Here is a 20,727-nt window from a genome sequence, read left to right as displayed (position 1 = left end):
TAAAACTGTCTGAAAGTAAGCAGAAGATGTACTGGACTTCCCACTTGAAAATTTAGCACAAACACAGCCTCAGAGCTCAATTAAGCCTTTCTGTGCAACAGGCAGAACACAGAACACCCCTGCCAGTGAGGAGATAAGCTTCACTCTACATGGAATGAATAAAATCCATTTATTTTGAAGAAGGAGCACCCAGGAACCTTATTATCAAATAAAGACCAAGGTGGGGGGCAGAAAAGAATTGGCAAAGACTGTATCTTTACATACATTAGTAGTTTTAAAATCATATCTCTGTTCCAAGTTAAGTGAGGACACAGATGACACTTTAGACCTCAGTGTTTCAAATCATATCCTATTTATATATAGGTAAGAGTAGCCAGTCACACTTTATTTTATTGGAAAATAAAAAAAGAAGCTTTTCCCTGCTCCCTAGTACTACTTTGGATATATAATTCAGGCAGATTTGTGCTTACATGCATACTACAACTGGCCAACTGCAGCTGGCAACAGTCCTGCCAAAACAGCACACCAAAGTCTACAAACTTCGTGCAACCAGAAAAAGGCTACAGAAGTCTCTCACCATAGAAAACATTGAGTTAGAGCATAGACCAAGGAACAGTCATGCCTCTGTATTGTTACAGGTTTGGATATAGTGAAAAATATACAGGCTTTGCTCATAATTGCTGCAATTAAAGGAAGGACTATCCCATGGTGAAATAAATACCTGGGAAACAAAAGCTCTATTAGACACCGAAGTGCTGTTCCGAGGAGTGAATGATAAGCATCAAAACACAATGCAGCTTCATGACTTCAGAAAAACCTCAATGGGCATCCTCCTATTTTGTAATAGATGCCAATTAGAGGAAGTATAAATCTTCCTCTGAATGCGAGAGAATGAACGCATTGTTTGAACAAGCCTTTCATCTAAAGCATTTATGAAATACAGTGGTAATAGAATCATTTACTTTTGTAATACCTCCACAAGTTTGTTTTCACATGTCCCCATAAGTAACTGTCATTTAGAACAAAGCATTCCAAATAGCTGTTATTAGTAGATTAAAAATAATAATAATCTTCTTAAAATATGGCCAAATGTAACCTCAACCTTCAAAACACTGTTACCAAAATTTATCTGTGCTACATCTAATTTTGCATATCACTTACCATATACGAAGGAAATATTAAAACCCGCTTATGTTTGCCACATGGCCATTGGGGATCATCTAAAAGATTTGGGTCGTATTCAACAAAGTCTCCCAGGTCGCTACCTATAAGACAACGGTAAGTATAATAAAGGAATTCATTACATCAAGAAATCCCTGGACTTAACAGAAGCGGCAAACGAGTTCACAGACAATGCACAAGGTGATCTTCATGCAAAGAGTCAAAAGATTTCTCTAAATCTTGAAAACTCTACTAATACAATTTGCAAAGATACAGAGCTACAGCTTACAAATTACCTGGTAAATGTGAATTTATGGCTTAGAGAATTGCAAAATTATATAAAGCTCCACAATGACTTTTATTCCCAGCAACAAATCTTCATCTGTTTGTGCAGATGTTTTGATTTGTTTCATTTAACATGCCAAAATATCTTAAGCATATAGCGCTTTGGCTTATGCTTTGTGTCTTGGTTTTGTAAACACAACCCTTTCCAGCCTAATAAAGGTCAGAAGCATGATTTATGCCTTCAGCTTATGACTACCGTGCTGCTCCTGTAAGTTTTCCATAGCAAAGGAAGGTAACAATGAGCCTGATGCGGGAAGAACAAACAATGCCAGTGACAGGAGGAGGCACGCTGAGTGCCATCAGTGGCTGTCAATATGACCAGCAGTCTTGTTTACTTAACTTTCCATCATCTGTTAGCCAGCTTTGCTAAACAAACAGGGAATGACCTATGTTTCACCCACAACATGAGACTATATTTTGCTTAATTTAAGAAAAAAAGGGGCTAAAACATGACATATGTCCATCCTTCACAATAACTGCCTATCACCAGGGTACTCAAGGACATTAAAACAACCTTCTTGAGAAGTTACCTGCATCAATGCTCCCCTGGGTGCTGTTAACTCTTGCCAAAGAAAGGCTACGATGGCTTGCATTGCGAAACTGGGAGAAGGACGAGGTGGAGTCTATTGTGTTTCTCCGAGTTCCCAGAGCATTGGTGGGAAATAGGAACTGTGTATAAGAAACCGTCTAAAAAGAAAGTCAGAACGGACACACAGTTACTCTCAGTCCAGCTCAGCTGCAGTGGGATGCCTTTGGTGCATCCTAATTGGAAGCAATGGAAGCCAAATTAGCAGAGGATTTTCTGGATTTAATAGTTAGGCACAGATGAATCAACACCAGTCACCTACATTTGCTTCAGTGCAATCAGTTTACCCACGCAAAAAAAGCTTTTGCAAAGGCATTCATTCTTCAACAAAACAAAACCACAACCAGACACACACACACAAGCTGGAATATACCGGATTTAGAAAATCATACTCAAGGGTCAGATTTAAAAATATGTCAATTTGGTCGGGTTTTTTTAGTGGGCCTTCTCTGTAGCAGATTTCAGCTGCTTCTTTACTGAAACAGCATCATCTATATGGGTCCCTCAGCACACAGCAGCCAGAGGCAAATCACTTGAACATTCCCTAACTTAAGCACTTTCTCCGGTATTTTTCTCCTTTAGGATTTTTGTCTGGCAGAGTCTTACCGGTGTAGTAAGTGAACTACCAGTTTATAGCAATGGTTGTAGGAGATCATTTACTGCCTCCCAGAATGGACTAAGTGTGAATGAACCACTTGTGACAAAACTATTTTTAGAGCATACTGATTCTCTGCTTGTACCCCTGGCCAGGAAAAGGCTATGCCTTGCTTCTCGTAGTTTTATTTTCCAAAAATAACATTATCTTGAAGAAAAAAAAAATGCACCTCAGACTCTAGACTGGTTTACAAGGAGGTCAGAACAGGTATCAAATAAAACATGTGAGCTTTCATTTATTTATAAGCAGACAGATTGTCCTCAGGAATTTACAGCCTGTGGTCTGGCTCGACACCTGGTTAGGTGAGCACACCATGTGCATTGACCTAGGGCCTTAAAATCCATATACGAAAGCAGACTGGGTAAACTGAACTATAAAGTAGATCAGGCTTTCAGGAAAAAATGTTTTCATTCATGATTAAATTGTCTCTTCCCTCTATATGTGTTTAAAATGGATCACTTTACCTAAAAATTCATAATTGCTTATTCTATTCAAATGAATGCACTCTTGGATTTTGAAATACTCATGAGGTTTATACTACTGTCTTCCAGTTCTTTGGAAAAATAGACTGTTAAATGAAATATATTTTATTAAATAAAATTGAGAGTAAATAGAATTACAACTTAAAACTCTCACTAGAAATTATTTTCAAGCCCCTGACAATACACTGTGCAGTGATATCTCCTGCTAGAGCCAGGGGAAGGCTGCGTGATTCAGTAATGCTTTACAGACTCAGATGTTGCCAGAGGCAAATTTCTTCAAGAAGACAGAGTTGTTTGCATTGACAGCCTGGGCAGTCCTCCTGAATTTCTCCTAAGCTTATTTACAGTTTGCACATACTGTGCTTTAACTACAGTGTTGCACTGCATATTATAATTTATTTTTATATTTGTTCTTGTTATTAGTTAAGCCATTTTTCCCCTTACTATATAAAATCTAAGGGAGTAGGAACTGAAGCATCCCCACCTTCCCATCTGCTCCGAGCTCCACACCTTCAAGACCAATTATCTCCTTCAGACACACTCCTGTAGAATGGCACTGGCGTCCTCCGTCCAGCTTCATATCCCTGGGGAACAGAAACCAGAGCAGAAACAGCTCTCAGTGCACACGCCTTGGTCATCGTCCACCAACCGATGCAGAAATAAGGGAGAAACATTAATCCAAACATGTCAATGCAAAGCACAGACAAGACAATTTTTCCTATGGGCAACATTTGTGTTGCCTAAAATACATTATAGTGGTCAGTTACAGAAAAAAATGCACTTTGTTCCAGGTTGCACCTCATACCCCACCTGTGGGGTAAAGCAACGTTCCCCATAACTGGGTGCCTCTGAAGGAACCCGGCACTGGGAGGGAACTGGGAGCCCTATAAACTTCAGCTGAGATCCGACAATCTAGCTTGAATGCCTTGACAGCCACGTGTCGAGCAGATGGACTCTCCCAGAGTACAGACCCACGTCCCCCTGCGCTATTGGACAGAGAGGTAACTACCCATGAAAGTCTTCAGGAGAGATTCCTGCTCCTCTGAGTCGCAGAAGAGTGTCCAAAGCCCAGTGACCCTCCTGCTGGAGGCTGGAAATCCAGCTCTCCATCACCTCGGGATGGAAACTTGAGGGTCTACTTTAGGAGAACTGATCCATTTGACATCTTACACTTGGAGGTAACAGATGCCTGAGATAACCAGGCTGTATCCTGTCCTTTAGCCTTATGATCAAAATGTTAGCGAAGGTAAAAAAGAATATCAGCAAATTTGTGCTCTGCTAATGATCTCCAGGGTATTTACCTTGCAATATTTTCCCGGCGGATTTCCACTAAGGTCCAAATATGTGCTTAAAAATCTGTGTGGGAGAGATGCTGACACTGAGGCAGGGAGAAGCCCTGCAGGCTCTTCACCTGACTGCAGGGCTGGGCTATCTCCCACTGTGTCTCTGCACAACCCATTTCTTCGTCTGCCCCTTCCAACCTGTCACTCATTGTATTTCTCTTGAAACATGGCAATCGGCAAGTCCCCAATAAATCATGTACCTCACTGCTAGAAAAATCCAACATGTCTGTCTGCTGGAAAACATACTTCTGTGACAAAGGAAAAGACTGTATCGAGTTTCTAATCCCAACAAAGCCCTCTTAGTTTCTTGATTTGGGTTCACTTAGCACAGTGTCACATTATCATTCTTTTTTTCCTGAGATCGTGTTACTGACAGGCTGGACAAATAATTATGTAAAAATAACCCTCTGTCAGAGGCATGGGATTAGCCTCTCAGCTCTTGCGCAGAACTTGCTTAAAGGAACTATTTTTCATGGAGATAAATGTCAGATAGTAACCATTTCAGTAGATCTTATCCAAGAACATACGACTTGAGAAAGCCCCCAAACGCAAAAATGGAAATAAAAATCTGAAATACCTGAAATAGTATCAAGAAAGTTTAGTTTCCTTCCACTCAAAATCTTACAGACACTGAGTAAGAAATAATGCCCTTACAGCTTTGAAAACAAGTCACGGAGAAATTTCTCCATGCAATTAACAGACAAGGATAGATAACTCTGTAATTCATCAAAGGAAAATGTGGCACCTTTTAAAGAGTCAGCACAGCAGCTTTTTTTAAAAGAGCGTATCTGTGGACTTTAAAGAAATCAGTGCTTTGGGAGCACAGATCAGGGTCAGCTGGCAACTGTAAGCATGCATAGGAATGACTCCTGGATATCAGCTGAAGACTGATGGACATTAATGCCACCATTTTCCCTGTTTTTCTGATATTTCTAAAGAAGACTCTACCTTCAGAACCCTGTGAACAACACTGTAGTTACCATCCCTCACCCTGAGCAGCAAGGGCTACTTAAGGTCTCCTGCTCCTTTACATAAGCTCTGCGTTTCTAGGCAGTACATAATTGCTTGTGTTGTAAAACAGAATAATAAAATACTACTGTTTGGAAAGAAAACTGTCCATAAAACAGAGAATTAAACTTCTTCTCTTGAGGGAAATCAATACTAACCAACGTGCAGTTTCTTATTAACATGCACAGAAAGACTCATCCTAGCTTACACACATTCTCCTCTCACTGGTAAAAAAAATCTCAGTGAACACCTAATTAGAAATTCCTAGGTGATTTTACTGTATCCTTTTGGAGTTCCCTATCACTATGATCAACAGCAAGCTAGCCAAGTTTCTGCAGGCCAAGCCTTAATTTTTCTCCCTCCCTCCTATTAAAGACAAAGAAGGTCACAAATGCCTCAGCAAAGCTCTTGCCGGGACAGCAAGTCCAGGGGTTGTCACCCTACTGCTGGGGGAGCCCCAGCACAGCTGCTTCCCCCCCAAAATCCCAAGAACAACTAGGAAAGACTTGGGCTATGCCTTCACTTTGCCCTCTCCAAATAGATGAGTAATGCTTTTAAGCAAAGAAAACTTCCTTCCTCCTCTTTCTCAGTTTTGATTTTCCTCTGTTTTTTTTCCAAAAGTGTTTTTTAACAAAGTTTTCAAGGGATTCGACACTGAAAAGCGGAAATAAATCATAGGAACTTAATTTTACTACCTTTATTTTATTTGAGCAAGGAAAGATTGAAGAAATGATAAGATCAGGGATGGCATTTCCTTAGGAGGCAAAAAACTAGATCCCACTTTCCAAAGTTTGGGGAGTTACCTTGATTTACATCAGCGTCAAGCTGCAAATATTCTATTTGCGCATACCATTTCCAGAAAGCTGAGCAGTGTTACAACTTACACTCAAAACTAAGCATATCATTTTAGTTATTCAGGACTGCAGAATAAAATAGAAGTTTCTCCACCTAATAAAGAGTCCACAGATTTTCTTGGAACACTATTGGTTGACTTGGGATCCCAAATTTGCTGTGGGATGGTGAAAAGCTTTACTGAGCAGGTAGATAAGAATCAAAACAGGAAATCTCACTGTATCTTTTTATTAGTCGGGTCAGGATTAACAGAATATAAATTGGATGCTACTACCTTTGGAAGTATAACATTTCTTTAATGAATCAAACATTATGCTTTGATGTCATCTACAAAGCCCCATGCAAGACTCCTGCTGGGCACTTGCTCTTTAAATGACAGCAACAGTTGAACACTTTAACCTGTGAATAATTTAGAAGTCCATTAAATATTCAATAGATTTCTAGATAGATGAAAAAGCCTTCTGCTTTTTGCAAAAAGGAATCTGGTAATTGTTATTTAGAGATGTAAGCCTTTTGTGTCTATCTTTTATGCTTAGTGATTCCTGACTGTTAAGATTTATTCTGAAAACAAAGGCGGTTCATGAGACATCAGGAAAAGATACTGCTCTTAGCCGTCACTGTAAATAACTTCTACTTATCGTCTCTGTGGACAGGCACAAGGACAACGACAGCTTTGGAGAAGACGCACTGCTAGCCAATCCAGCAGCAGATCTCCCACTGTCTGAGACTGCTTGCTTTAATTGATCCAGAGCTTTCAGATCCTAATTGCCATCAGTGCTGCTAGAACAACTCCAGTAGCAATTTACAGGGAGAGGCGGTGGAGAAACTCCTGGAAAGATGGGTCTAATGGGCCGGTATCCTTTTCCACTCTCCAAACATATTCAGGTGTCAGCACATCAGCTCTTGTCCTGATATTTTGCCCAACGTGAAGTAAAAGTTCAAAAGGTAAACCTAGTAGCTTTTTGGGATTCATTGCCTAATTTCAACCTAAGGGAACAGGGCAACTCACAAAAATGAGCAACGGCACCTCTGTAAAATTCATACATGGGATGATTAGTTTTGAAATATCCTGTTGTGAGAAAAAAAAAAGCAGATTTATGTGTCTTTCTATAAAGCTAATATGTGCTTAGTTTTGGATTCTGTTCGATTTGGGAGAAGCAAGGAAACTGAGCAACGTTAAAGAAAAGCAGGGATATTTCAGTTTCCCTATTATAAACTAAAACCAAGTAGTTATTCTTCCCCAAGCCTACAGAATGATAAATGTTGAGAAAAAGCACTAGAGATTGATGACTTAATCAAAACTGCCTGGCATAAAAAAATCTGTTGGGGAAGAATAGCAAGGAACTTGATAACAAATCTGAAAAACATAACAAGAGTATCCTGCTTTGCTGTGTGCTTATTTCTACTGTCCTTAAGGCAATTTGGATGCTCTCTCCTGTAAATATTCCCGTTTTCCACACTCACCGCAATGTTTGTTACCTGACCCACCAAACAACTGATGGCAGGGGCACAGCGTGTGAGAAAATCTCACCTAAATCCTTCTTTTTGCCTCATTTTGCATATGACTTTCTTACTCAGTTTAAATGAACAAAGATTTCAGAGTTTAGATAACGAAGGCCATTGGGAACATCTGGCCTATGGACTCATTGATCTTTGTGGCTACGTGTTATTTGGGCTGAAAGTATTGAAAACCTCTTACTTGCAGCATCATTGCATTCATTAGTGTTCTGGCCAGCATTTAGTTAAATTCAAAGTTCAATTCAGTAGTGATTTATCTATAGAAACTGGATGAAGCTGGTTTGTAGCATTTCTGAGAATGACACAAATTCTTTTTTTCTAACAACTTGCTGCTATACTTCAGAAGAATGGTCTGTTTCCTGGGCTTCAATCCATTCGATTACTCATATTGTATTATTTCCCTTAACTGGAGGCAAGTTTAGTCAGATAAATACCTATGTTCTTGTCAAGAGAGCAATATTCAGCAGCTACGCCTACTGCAGGTAAGTTTCTCACCACTTAATGAATTCACTGCCATGAAGAATAAAAGATAAGGTGAATTGCCTGGTTTTATAAGGACATGCAATATCCGATGCTCTGGATTTCTCTGTCCTGTAGCTCATCACCTCCAGCCTCAATGCCAGTTGGCCACGGTGAGTCTCAAAGGTAAGACTAGCCGTGTTGCAGTGCCACATCTGTGCAGCACCAGCACCACCAGCTCTTCTCCTCCCCTAGGTCCTCTAGATTCACCTTCTGGGCAGGACTTCACAGGAACTTGGAAGCTCTTCAAAGGTTCTTACAACATCACAAAATAAAATATCATTAGAATAGGTATGATTTCAATCTGTGAGTGTTTTTGCCATTAACAAGAACAAGCCTAAAAAGTCCCTTTTTAAAAACATGTTTTTAAATTATAAACCATAATGATGCATGCCAAAAGAAAAAAAAAAAAAACAAACCACAACACAACAGAACTATAAACCCAACTAACTGCACTACCTTCTCTTCCTGGGGGAAAGACAATACGGTATCTTCTTCCTTCTTTATAGCACCTCTAACAGTGACAGACATACATTGCCATTGCCATTTTTTAAAATGCTTAGGCACTTTAAAATGCTAATGCGAACTGGATTGCGCTCAGTTGGCTGCAAGCATGCAAAGCCTTTCTGCAGGCCGCCATGTCCTGCAGGTTACATGGAGTGACTCCAACAACATCCATGCAGGCTGCCAGAGCTGCACCGTCTCCTTGGAAGTGGAAGGAGAAGTGGTGCCTAGAGAAGCTCCAAGAGCAGGTAAGCAACGCAGAACATGTTCCCGTTGCCCCCTGCCCAGGAAATTTGCCTTTTCCAGGCTAGCTAGCTGGAGGTAGAGCTGAACCTGGTCCTCCTCCCTCCCAGCCAGGGTCACAGGGAGGGTCCCCAGAGCACCCTTGCACAGACTCTGCTGGGGAGTGGGGTGGGCACAAACCCACAGCCATGTTCCCTGAGCTGGCTGCAAGGGAGAGCCCAGCTGTAACAGTTCCTCCATGGGGACACGTGCAGTGATCCTAGCACCTGGAGCACGACATGTCTAATGGCTAAATGGCTAATATCCACTGTGTCTGATCCCTAGCTCAAAGGGCCGAAATCCAATTCACCTCAAACCATCTGGAGCCCATCTCCAAATTAAGAACTCCTTCAAGTCTTGTTTAATCCATCTGCAAGCGGCTCCACTCTTTGGTCTGCCGTGAAATGAATTCCCTCAGAGGGCCAAAAGCAGGCCAGCACGCGTGTGTATGTCCACATGCCGAGTGTGTGTGTGGTGGGGCAGCTATGTCCTAGTGACCTGAGGCATCTCCCCCTGTCCCGGAAGAGGAACAGCACGAAGGCTCAACTCCATCTGCTGTGAGCTTCCACCCTGACAAACTTTGGCAACGGTGGTGTGTGCTACAGCAGCTGAGGGGTTGCATGAGGCGCACCTCCAATAACCGTCATTACTTCCCATTTTCTGCCAATCTGCAGAACTAGGCGGGGATTAATTCTCATCTCCTGCAAGGGAGACAAAGTGGATGCTGAGCCAGAAATCCAGTTTCAATACTGTTCACAACGTAGCTCTTCCATCTTTTGGAGTATTGTATTTAAGTAAGAAAGAGGAACTTGAAGAATAGTATTAGCATAACATTACATATGATGCTTCAAATTTTTAACTATTATTAAAGAATACTGTGGTCTTGACGTGATCCATAGTATAACATCAGTGAATGGTGAGAAAGGAGAGGAGAAACAATTTTTATAGAGCACAAGTGTCTCTCCACAATGGTAAAAAAGGTTCAGTACACTGCTACATCTCCTCATGCATGTGTTTTCTTTGCAAACATTACCACAACAGGTGAGCAAGACTTTTTTCAGCAGAAAAATTCAGATCATGAATACCCTTTAGCCATGAAGATTTCTAATACACTGAAAAAAAAAAAGAGTAGTAACTGCATAACCGATCCTGCAGTACCACCACTAGCCCTTGAATTGCCTCACCTCTGAGGTGCTTTGTACTTCATAAAAGCATCATCACAGCCAAGCATTCAGACAACATTATCAGTGTTGCTGGATCCTGCAGTGCTATCTGCCTCTGCAGATCAGCCTGTAATGATAATGAGAGTTTGTGTGTGTGTCTGTTAATTTAATAGCAGAGGCAATAACACTGTTACAGTGCTTTCAGCACAGGGCAACCCTCTCATCACTGCCCTCAACCACCACTAAACCCTGCGCAGGGTCTGACGACTTTGGGCTGTAACACTGCAGGTTGCTGGGGGCCAAGGGAAGCCAGCAGGCAAGATGCTCAGCACCTCTTCCAGCTCCTGACTTGCAGTACAGCCTTCTTTATGTTGCTTTTGTCTGGCTATGCCTGCTCTCACAGCTGCTCTGGTGGTCTAGATGGGAGAAGAAAAGCAAGCTCTGGTCCTGCCCATTACCCTACTCTTGCCCACGGAAACAGGTGAAGTTGTGCTCGTCCTCGTGCCACCAGCAAAGATGTGGGCAATCTTAACGTAGCCAGACCTACAGAGGAGAATTACGGCCCAGATCCAGAAAAGTACCTGCCTCTCAGCGACTCTAGTAGGAGATAAAGGAGATAATCTTTGTCAATTTAGTTTTAATTCTCCCCTTTTCCCTTGCACAAAAGCAGCACAGCTAAAGCATTCTATTTCCACCAGATACAAGATATGGACAAAATTTTGAGGGCAGAAAATTCTCGTGATTATTTCTGTTCATGACTTTTTTCTCCACACCACGTCACTCTTGGCTTTATACTTTTCACTTCTCCTCAGCCTAACAGAGAGAACTAGAGAAAGGAATTCCCCCAGCACACAGTGTCCTTCCTTCTCAGTCCCAACAAGGACCACCAGATGGGCCTTCTGAAACTGCAGGCAGCAACACCTACCATTCATCACTGGCAGCCTCTGTGCTGCTCTGGACTATGTCTCCCTTCAAAAGCCTGCTGCCAGCCACATTCCAGTGAGCCAGCAGCTGCCCGGCTGCCAGGGAGCGGGATGTGGGAAAGGTATTCTAGGGACAGCTCAAATTTCATCCCCTCATGTACTTCCACAGCTCTCCTCCCTGCAACCCCCCAGACCTCCATTTGTTTTTGTACAACCACTTAAAAACACAGGTTTGGGGGCTTGGGGAGGGTTCTTGCTACTGTAGCTTGGCCTCAGCACGAAAGGTGGACAAGCAAGGGATACAGCCTCAGGTACATCGCTTGCACCTGCTTGGTAAGGGGCGATGCCACTCCATCCACCCTGGCCAAACACGCAGAGTCTGGCTGTGTCCACAGGAACTGCCATTCACATCGTTTTTTGAAGTGGATCTGTCAGCATCAATGCAGCAGAGCTCTTCTGTGCTGCCTGCAATATCAGTGGGGCTGGCAGCCTCCCCAAAACACAGCTGCACCCAGAGATTTCCTCATTGGTTGCAGTGCCCACGAGTTGGAGCAGAGTGGAGAAGCAGCAGCAGCAGCAGCTCCACCATGTGCTCCTCTCACATGGAGCAGCCTCCCCTGTGCACACATCCACCTCGCTCTCCTGACAGGGCTTACTAGTCTAACTGCAGATGTGCCCAAGTTCCCTGCAACACTTTGTTTCTTTTCCTAAACCATTCACTAATGTCTGCAGAACCTAAACCAGTTAGGACATCTCGCCCAGGAACAGACATCAGCGATCCAGAGATTCAGAGAAAGCAAAGCTGAAGGGTGCTGTCACTACAGTACTTAAAAAAGGGTACCAGCGTCTCTCCCTGCTCCTACCACACATCCAAAATGTGCAAACAAGTAAGAAAACACTGTGCAGCTCTAACAGAGTGGCTATAGTTTATGCTATACTGCCTCATCTGTTCTCTGCACCAGCTGTTCCTGGAAGGAGGTGCCATTGAATTGTTTCTCGCTTCCTCTGATGCTCTGGAAGAAAGACAGAGGGCATTTTTTTTTTTTCAATCTTGGTTTTTTAGCAAAGGAAACAGGGCTGGATTGTTTTGTACTGGCACATGCTACCTTCTCATCCCATGCCCTTCTTGCTGCGTAAGCATGGTACAAGACATCACATGCTGAAATAATATTTCAGTTTGCAGCTGGGCTCATTACTGCTGCAATTTAGAAGGTATAACCAGTCATCAACATTTCAAAATATATTCAATTTTCAATAAAGAGGCAATTTCCATAGGGCAATGACCATAAATGAACAGCAGTGTACCCAAGAAGAACAAACAAAGCTGCCAGTCTGTCAAGAATTTGCCTGATGTGTCATCCCAGTTTAATTAAGGAAAGACAAATGTCGTGGTTTTGTTACTCCAAGAGACAGGAGAGCAAGTCAACTCTCCTACAAAGGTGTCTCCCTTCATTTGTGCATTAAAAATAATCATAGAATCACAGAATCACAGAATAGTTTGGGTTGGAAAGGACCTTTAAAGGTCATTTCATCCAACCCCCCTGCAAGGAACAGGGACATCTTCAACCAGATCAAATTACTCAGAGCCTCATCCAACCTGGCCTTGAACATTTCCAGGGATGAGGCATCCACCATCTCTTTGGGCAACCCATACCAGTGTTCCACCACCCTCATCATAAAAAATTTCTTCCTTATGTCCAATCTACATCTATGCTCTTTGAGTTTAAAGCCATTACCCTTTATTCTATCACTATATGCCCTTGTCTAAAGTCCCTCTACAGTCTTCTTACAAGTCCCCTTTAGGTACTGGAAAACTGCTATAAGGTCTCCCCAGAGCCTTCTCTTCTCCAGACTGAACAGCCCCAACTCTCTCAGCCTGTCCTCATAGGAGAGGTGCCCCAGCCCTCTCATCATCTTCATGGCCCTCCTCTGGACCCTCTCCAACAGGTCCACGTCCTTCTTACGTTGGAGACTACAGAGCTGGACGCAGTACTGCAAGTATTCCCTTTGTTTTGAATTACTGATGCACAAGTAGCTTGGGGCAAATAATCGTCCGGAACTGAACAGACGGCTGAAAAATATGAGCCAATCTTTTTGCACTGGATGATTTTGACTCTAGATGATTTGTGGTTCTTTCAAACCCTCTGTCGTGGTTTTGTTTAGTGAGGGGGGCCTAAGGTGGTAGCTTCTGTAGGAAACTGCTAGAAGTCGCTCCCCTTTGTTCAGTGGGCTTGGCCAGGCCTAGGGCGGACCCACTGCTGGCCAAGGCTGAGCCGATTGGTAGCAGAATGTCCCGTGATAACGCCTCTGCCAAAGACTCAGATGTGCCCAAGGTTCCCTGCAACACTTTGTTTCTTTTCCTAAACCATTCACTAATGTCTGCAGAACCTAAACCAGTTAGGACATCTCGCCCAGGAACAGACATTTCAGTGTATCAGCTGAAGATACACTGAAATCCTCCAAATTTTATGCCTTGCAGGCACTGAGCTGACCCCAGCTACAGGCAACTCTCAGGTCTCCAGTGAGTGGCCACAGTCACTATGATTCACTCCTCTGCCCTAGGGGCACAGAGCCTGCCAGACGATGTCTCATAGCCAAATCCAGTTTCTTCCACTTCCACAGTTTCAGTGGAAGAGCAAAAAGCTTTCTCAGTCTTTGGAGAACTGCTTCAATACAAATAAACTTTTCTATCAGAGGTCTAGTGTTTCAGCACGTTGAGGGATGCAAGGCAGCTTCACAGACATTGCTTACAGGAGCAAAGAACCTGTATGGTACTATGGCCAAAATAATCTGTTTTCACTCACTGAATGATCTGACCAACAGCTAAATGTACAATAAAAAGGTATTATGTTTAAATCCAAATATTTCTCTATAGTTCTGGAAATCTAGATACAGCAGCACCATGTTTGCGTGGGAGAATGAGAAAGCTAAGACTGCTTATAAAATAAAAATCGTGCTGTCTAAAAGTTCTTCTTTTGTCAAAGATGAGTGAGGTCAGAAGAAACAATAAAAACAGTACATTTTTCAAGAACACTGATTTCAGGAGGGGAGTTTTCTCCAGTTTAATAATCCAAGATACCACAACACATATAAACAACCTGGTGACTGAGAGCCGTAGTTTTAACCTGGTGATGTTCCAAAAGGCAAATATGTCTAAGTGCATTTATCGCTCCTCAGAGCAGATACGTAAAAGCATTAACCTCCATCATGCTGTTGTCCATTATAAGTCTACATGCAGGCCCAGAAAGACTATGTAATACATGTATAGATATACATACCCGACTTGGGTACAGTCTCGATATGGCAGCACTGAAAATATGCTACAGAAGGATCTTCTGCTGCTGATAAGGACTATTCTAAAATATAAAAGAAAATAAAAGAAATCAAAGACTAAAATTTAAAAATCCCAGCACAATAAGCAAAGCAACAGATATTACCATTGAGGAATTTGTAATCATAAAACTTCCATCCTGGATTATTTCTCCCTCTTGTTTTTATCTCACAGGTAGGGTATCGCGCTACTGAGTCTTTACAGAAGTGCTGAAGCCTGTGCGTACATTACACAGCGAATAAGTAGTGGAGTCCCATTCCCTCTACAGGCTTTCTAGGAAGACTATATTGGATACCTCACCTGGAAGTCAGGATAGGTGTTCTTCTAATGAAAGGAGTCCCCCCAGAGAGACAAGGAGCCATTCTGACAATTCCCCACTATGGCTGAAACTAAACAGACAAATCCCACAGCAACCAGGTGACAGACGCTGACAACCACCTGTGGTACACACCACAACTCTGTGGCTGACTTGGAGTCTGCCTTTATCTGACAAGAACCTCCAGCTGCTGGTCATGAGCTTTCTCTGCCAAACCAAAGGACTCCCTTGACTTTCAGCTTCCTGTTCCTGAAATAGCCTGATTCATGGATGAAGTCAAAGTTTGCGATTATCATAAGCCTTCAGATCCTTTCACTGTTTTCCAGATTCCTCCTTGAATCTTCTCCAGTTTGTTCCCATCACCCTTCTTGGTCTGGGCAGCATCATTGCCTCAGCAGTTGCACAGATGGCAGATATAATCGTCATCGTCAGCCTTACCTTTAAGATCAGTGTCTAGCCCTGACGACCCGTCAGCCTCTGTCACCAAGTCTATCTGTCACTAACTGTCAGGGCCTGATCCCTCCTCCTGTAAGCATGGCTTGCTTCACTCCTTACAGGCAGGAAGCTCAAGATTTGGCTACATGAAAGCATACATTATCTGCCTGCACAGAGCTTATCTCAGAATCCAGGCCGCTCTTACAGCAAATGCCTCGTATTTTTAACCAGCCTGCAAATCTTGGCATCATCTGTCAAGTCACTGTGTGGCATGACATCAAATGTCTTAGAAGAACCTACCTGTTTTACAGCCACACTATTACCTATAGCCATCAAGCTCTGACATATCATTAAGCAACATCAAAACCACCTTAAAGTCAAGACCTGCTTTCCATAAAACTGCTGGTAGCTATGTAATTATAGTTTTGGGAAATGCAGATTGGCAAGAAGCCAAGAGAAGCTTGATCAAGGTCTAAGATGCCAATAAACAACTGATTGTTTATAAATATACCCTCTTTCCTTATTACCTCCAGGACAATGACAATTGTACAATTGTACAACATACAATGAAAAAGACTCCTTCTTCTCTCTAAAGCTGGCCAACAGGATGCATCCCTTCAAATTCCTCTAAGACACAGTGATGGCAATTTGTGCCATCTTCTAATCCGATTAGTGTTAGAATTTGCTGAGGTTTTACTTTTCTAAAAATCTCCACCTGTCGTCCAAACGCTGGGACTACTGCTAGGTTGGTTGTCAAGGCCATTGCACTTCCTCGCTCTGCTCTCCAACATTGATTTTTCTGACGTTGTGTGCCACAGATCTGTATGTGTGGATTTCATCCAGATTTTTCATTCTTTGGTCTACACTAGTCAAAGCTCAACAACAAACCCTAGCAAGCTCTTTTGTGATTTATTGTCCATATTTACAAACTACAATATGCACCTACAAATCTCACACCAGTTACGCTGTTATTAAAACACTGTTTCCTTAAGGGACCAGCTTAGTAATCATTCTTGGAAAAGATTTAGATACGCAAGAGAGCTGCTGCCTGTAATGCCTGGAAAAATGCAGAATGATCAATTTTCTTTCTCCTGGATCATTCTGTTACAGCAATCCTATTTTCTTCCTTAAAAGCATGTTTAAAAGCAAAGTAGTATTTACCCTTTAATAAAGGAGAGTTTCTCATAATAAAAACACACACAACATTAGGAAGTTCTCCTGCAGCAGATAAAAGTATGATTTCATTGTTTGTCTGAATGCTATAACTCCTTACCTATGGTAAACACCTCAGATCCTATAAGATGGTTTCATGGTGCAGCAGTAAGTTATAAAGCAGGGGAGAATATTTTTTCACATTTAAGGCAATCCACAAGCAAAAAAACCCCTGTCATATGATTAATTTTGTGCTTGCCACTGCTTATTGCTGAATGGTTGCTACTCACAACAGCTTGCTTGTTCACTGGAAGCCTTCTTTGCTGATGCATGAAACTTGGCACTGATTTCCAAGCTGACATCAGAAAGCATCTTTGAATTCGGAAAACCACAGTACCCGCTAAGCATATTCCCCCCTACTTCCTCTGGGTTCTTTTTGAAACACAGCTCTTCCACAAACGCCCTACATCTCCCTAAAAAAAAACCCAGCTCTTAATACTTTAGAAAAAACAAACTGGTGCTTCCACATCCACAAGCAGAGACAACAGTGAGAAGTTACCACAGTGAGAAGTGTATCAGAAGGAATCAGAGCAGAAAGGAAACAAAAAGCACCAGCCCAGCCTCTGTTTTTTCAGATTTCTTTCCCTTGGGACCCAAGTATTGCCTCTCTTTCCATAAACAGAGGGACCTTCTTTACATAAAGATCTCCCAGGCAGAGCGGGATAGGAGTCCACAGCCTCCACTGCCAGGATGCCACAAAACCTCATCTGCAGAGCTGCTGGAGGAGTTTGGTGCAAAACAGCCTGAGGAGCTGGACTGGAAGAGAAGCAGGGAGTGAGTGGTCAGAAGCTCATCACGGAGGGATAAAAAGGCATTTTACTTAGAGGTCTGATGATATGCGTGGAAAATAAAATAAAATAAAATAAAATAATTCTGAGGGCTGGCAATGGTTTGCTGGAGCAGAAAGTCCAGGAACTTGTCACAAAGTATGTTTTGGAGAAGAAGGTGTGGTGGAAGCCCATTGCTGTTCAAGAAAACTGAATTATTGTTAAGAGAGAAAAACATTTTCCTGGATGTCAACTCTTCAACAAAGGGTGTCTACAATCCTGTGCAGCTCTGAATGAGCTATCGCTGACATCAGAAGCAGCTTCAGTCAGAGTGCATTTACATGCCTTGACTGTCATCACGTCACCTAGACATGTCTAAAATTACTTCATTAACAGGTTTTCACTCTCAAATTCTCTCATTTCACCAAGAAGTTGTACTAATTACTATGGTTCAGAGCGACCATTATTTTACAAGAGAGCTCTGACAATGTGCAACTGTCTGAGACTGTAAAAGCTTGTCTTCTAATTTCTTTAATGAAGTGTATGCTACGAAACTACAAAAACTTATTGAGCACAAGGCTCTCAACAGAATCGGTAATTTGCTTGACTTGAGGAAGTATAATGTCTGTTTTCTTTAGCATCTGTCTAGGTTTGATTGTGTTGCACCAAAAGGCTGTGATCAGGCAATGGGACATACATCACATGTACCATACGCACACAGAATATTGCAGCCTCTTCTCTCATACCTGACTGATGATGTTTGAGTACCAGGGCTTCGCTGCCCTGCATGCCAAGGTGAACACGGAAACCATGGATGCTGTCTAGGTGGCAGACATCATTTTGGAGTTTCCCAAGCTCAAGTTGGAGCTGTCGGAAGGTGGCTGAGAGTAATAATGAAGAGTGAGGACACTGCAAATAGCCAAACTCTCAGAGTGCATATATGTGCCTTTCCACAATTACAAGGGCAGCAAACCAGACTTTTCACATCTTACAGATGCTGTTTGGCCTTGGCATGGAACTGTAGCTATATTGACAAAAAAACTGAGAAAGCAATAACATGGGGGTGGGAGAGGAACATTGTTTTACTGCTTTTGTATCTGCTACACAGGATGACTCCAGAAATGTTCTTATCCCATTCCCACCATGAACTGTTTGTTCAGCTGGCTCAGGTGGCCATTTTGGTGGCCTGTTTCTGCTAGATAGGAAATCTTCTGCTTCACAGTTTATGGAAGATACCACCAATAAATCTGTGAGGTAAAGTGGGTGAAACCACATGCTGGTGGCTACCTTTGCTAACCTGTATGTTAGGGTTGACTTGTCTTTGTCCTTTAATGGGAAAATTTAATGCGTGTTATTCTACAAGACTGCTTTGATAATAGTCTAGGAAACCTAATTTTCCAGATCCTTTAATAAGCCAAGTCCTACAAATCCAAAGAAACCGGTTTAACCAGTGCACAAAACCATTACCAGGAAGCTTTACAAGGACATGCAGATAAGCTGCAGTCTGTGTACAGGTGGTTTTTCTCTGTGCTGAAATAACTGAACTCTTATTTTAACCACAGCCAGTCCTGCCTTGCTGGAGGCTGGACCAAGAGCATCCTCGCTCAGCTTGTATCATCCCAGGGGGCTGAGAGGGGAAGAGCTCTCCTGGGCGCAGGACAAAGACAACTCAGTTCACAGGTGGAGAGCCACAAATAAGGGCAGTTTGCTAGCAGAGAAATGAGCCCCAAGCTATGATCCACGCTGCGGTTTTCTTTGCTGTGACACTCACAGTCACACACCAGAGAAACACTGAAAGCACTAGCTACTTAAAAGCCCAGCTATCAAACTCAACACTCAAATATACATTCTGTGGTGATGTTTTCAAAGCTGGGTGCCTCAAGTTAAGTGAAAGGCTGTCATGCTGTGACAGAAGGGTCAGGGGTTTAGGAGAGAGCTTAGAGAGCCCAGCTCTGCACCTGTGTCCTACGCACAAGCCGCCTGGCACAAGGTCCTGGGCACAGGAAGGAGCCCAAGGAGGGTTTTCTATCCATTGCAATATCTGTGCCCCTCCACGTCACATGGAACTGGTGAGGATACCTGCTTTAAATGTCTTAAGGTACGTAGAAACTGTTATTTTAGGATGAACACATAAAGCAGATCCACCTGACTTCTCCGAGGTCATTTTCATCCAGAATGCTTGGATGCCCGATTAACTTCAGTGACTGCAACAGCATCCGCACCCCTTGGAAAACCAGGGTACGGGTGCAGAGAACTTACTGCTAGATCCAGCTGGCCTTACGGGTGACACAAAGCGTTGACTTTGCGTTTCATTTTTAGCTACCATCCCCGTGGCTCTTTGTATACAGGATGAAAAGCATTTCCAAAACCGTGTATCTTACTCTTATTGCATCTGTATTCTCGATAAAGAGATCTTCATTATTATTATGGAAATATTCTGGAAAACTGTGTCTGCTGATAAAGATAAGACGCCAGTTGAATAACAGAGGCTTACTCACTGTTTTCTTAGCAAGAAAAATATTCAGTTATATTATCAGACATAATGACTGATCTATGAATTAAGATAAAATGCTGCATATATCCTCCAAACACTTTTATGCAGAACATAGAGAAAAGAGTTTACAAATATTTTTTTTTTGCAGGTACTATTTCTATCACGTTTATGCACATATTTTATATATCAATCTCAGAAATTACTTGTTCTCTGTGGAATTCGCATAATACTTTATGAATAAGTATTTTTTTGCTGTAAGAAATTCCCAGAACATACATCTATTTATGCACAAAACAGACTGAAATTAAAGGGCTGCTTTTCAGCTTTTGATTCCACATGTATTGTTCTAAAGACAATAATCAGCTGCTAGTCGGACAATAGTCAACAGTTCTGCACGTGTGTTTGCTACAAAACTTCTTTTTAAAAAGCTGTCATCTCTCAGAGCCACCTTCTGCAATATTTATGTTGATTACTACCTTTCACTGCAATTAATTGTACATGTGAGAATAAATGTGAAGAAAATTTTGCTTGAGCCAAACACCTACCAGAATTCAATTAATAAAACCTGTGGTTCAACGTAACGTCAGAATTTGTATTGTCCTGGTTCCATGTTTGATGGAAACCACAGGCTATGTGCACGTATCAGTCCACAGGAACATACGTAGTTCTCACCCAGGGCAGTTGTATGAGAACAGACATGCGCAAGGGTCACCTCTCAGTGGGATGGTTTAGTCTATAAGCAATCCTTTGAGCTAGCCTATTTCAAACCTATTTGGGTTTGGAAGGACAAGAATAAAATCATGAGGCATATGGGGAAATTCTCTTGGGAAA

The 20,727-nt window shown here is 42.3% G+C and overlaps 1 protein-coding gene across 1 annotated transcript in view; it reads right to left on the bottom strand.

Annotated features, from left to right (window-relative positions):
- The window catches only part of CABLES1 (Cdk5 and Abl enzyme substrate 1), a 72,716-nt gene that overhangs the window by 15,132 nt on the left and 36,857 nt on the right, over positions 1–20,727 (bottom strand). Inside the window, exons 4-7 of the mRNA XM_086740719.1 lie at positions 14,620–14,697; positions 3,714–3,813; positions 2,037–2,193; positions 1,162–1,265 (exon numbers count right to left, since the gene is read on the bottom strand). Of these exons, the coding sequence (XP_086596845.1) occupies positions 1,162–1,265; positions 2,037–2,193; positions 3,714–3,813; positions 14,620–14,697 (439 nt within the window). The remainder of the gene's footprint in view (positions 1–1,161; positions 1,266–2,036; positions 2,194–3,713; positions 3,814–14,619; positions 14,698–20,727) is intronic.

The sequence above is a fragment of the Chlamydotis macqueenii genome, chromosome 2 (genome assembly GCF_036417535.1).
Source record: "Chlamydotis macqueenii isolate bChlMac1 chromosome 2, bChlMac1.mat, whole genome shotgun sequence".
Taxonomy (NCBI): Eukaryota; Metazoa; Chordata; class Aves; order Otidiformes; family Otididae; genus Chlamydotis; species Chlamydotis macqueenii.
Note: the sequence above shows the minus strand (reverse complement) of the source record. Positions and strands in the feature narration are given on the sequence as shown.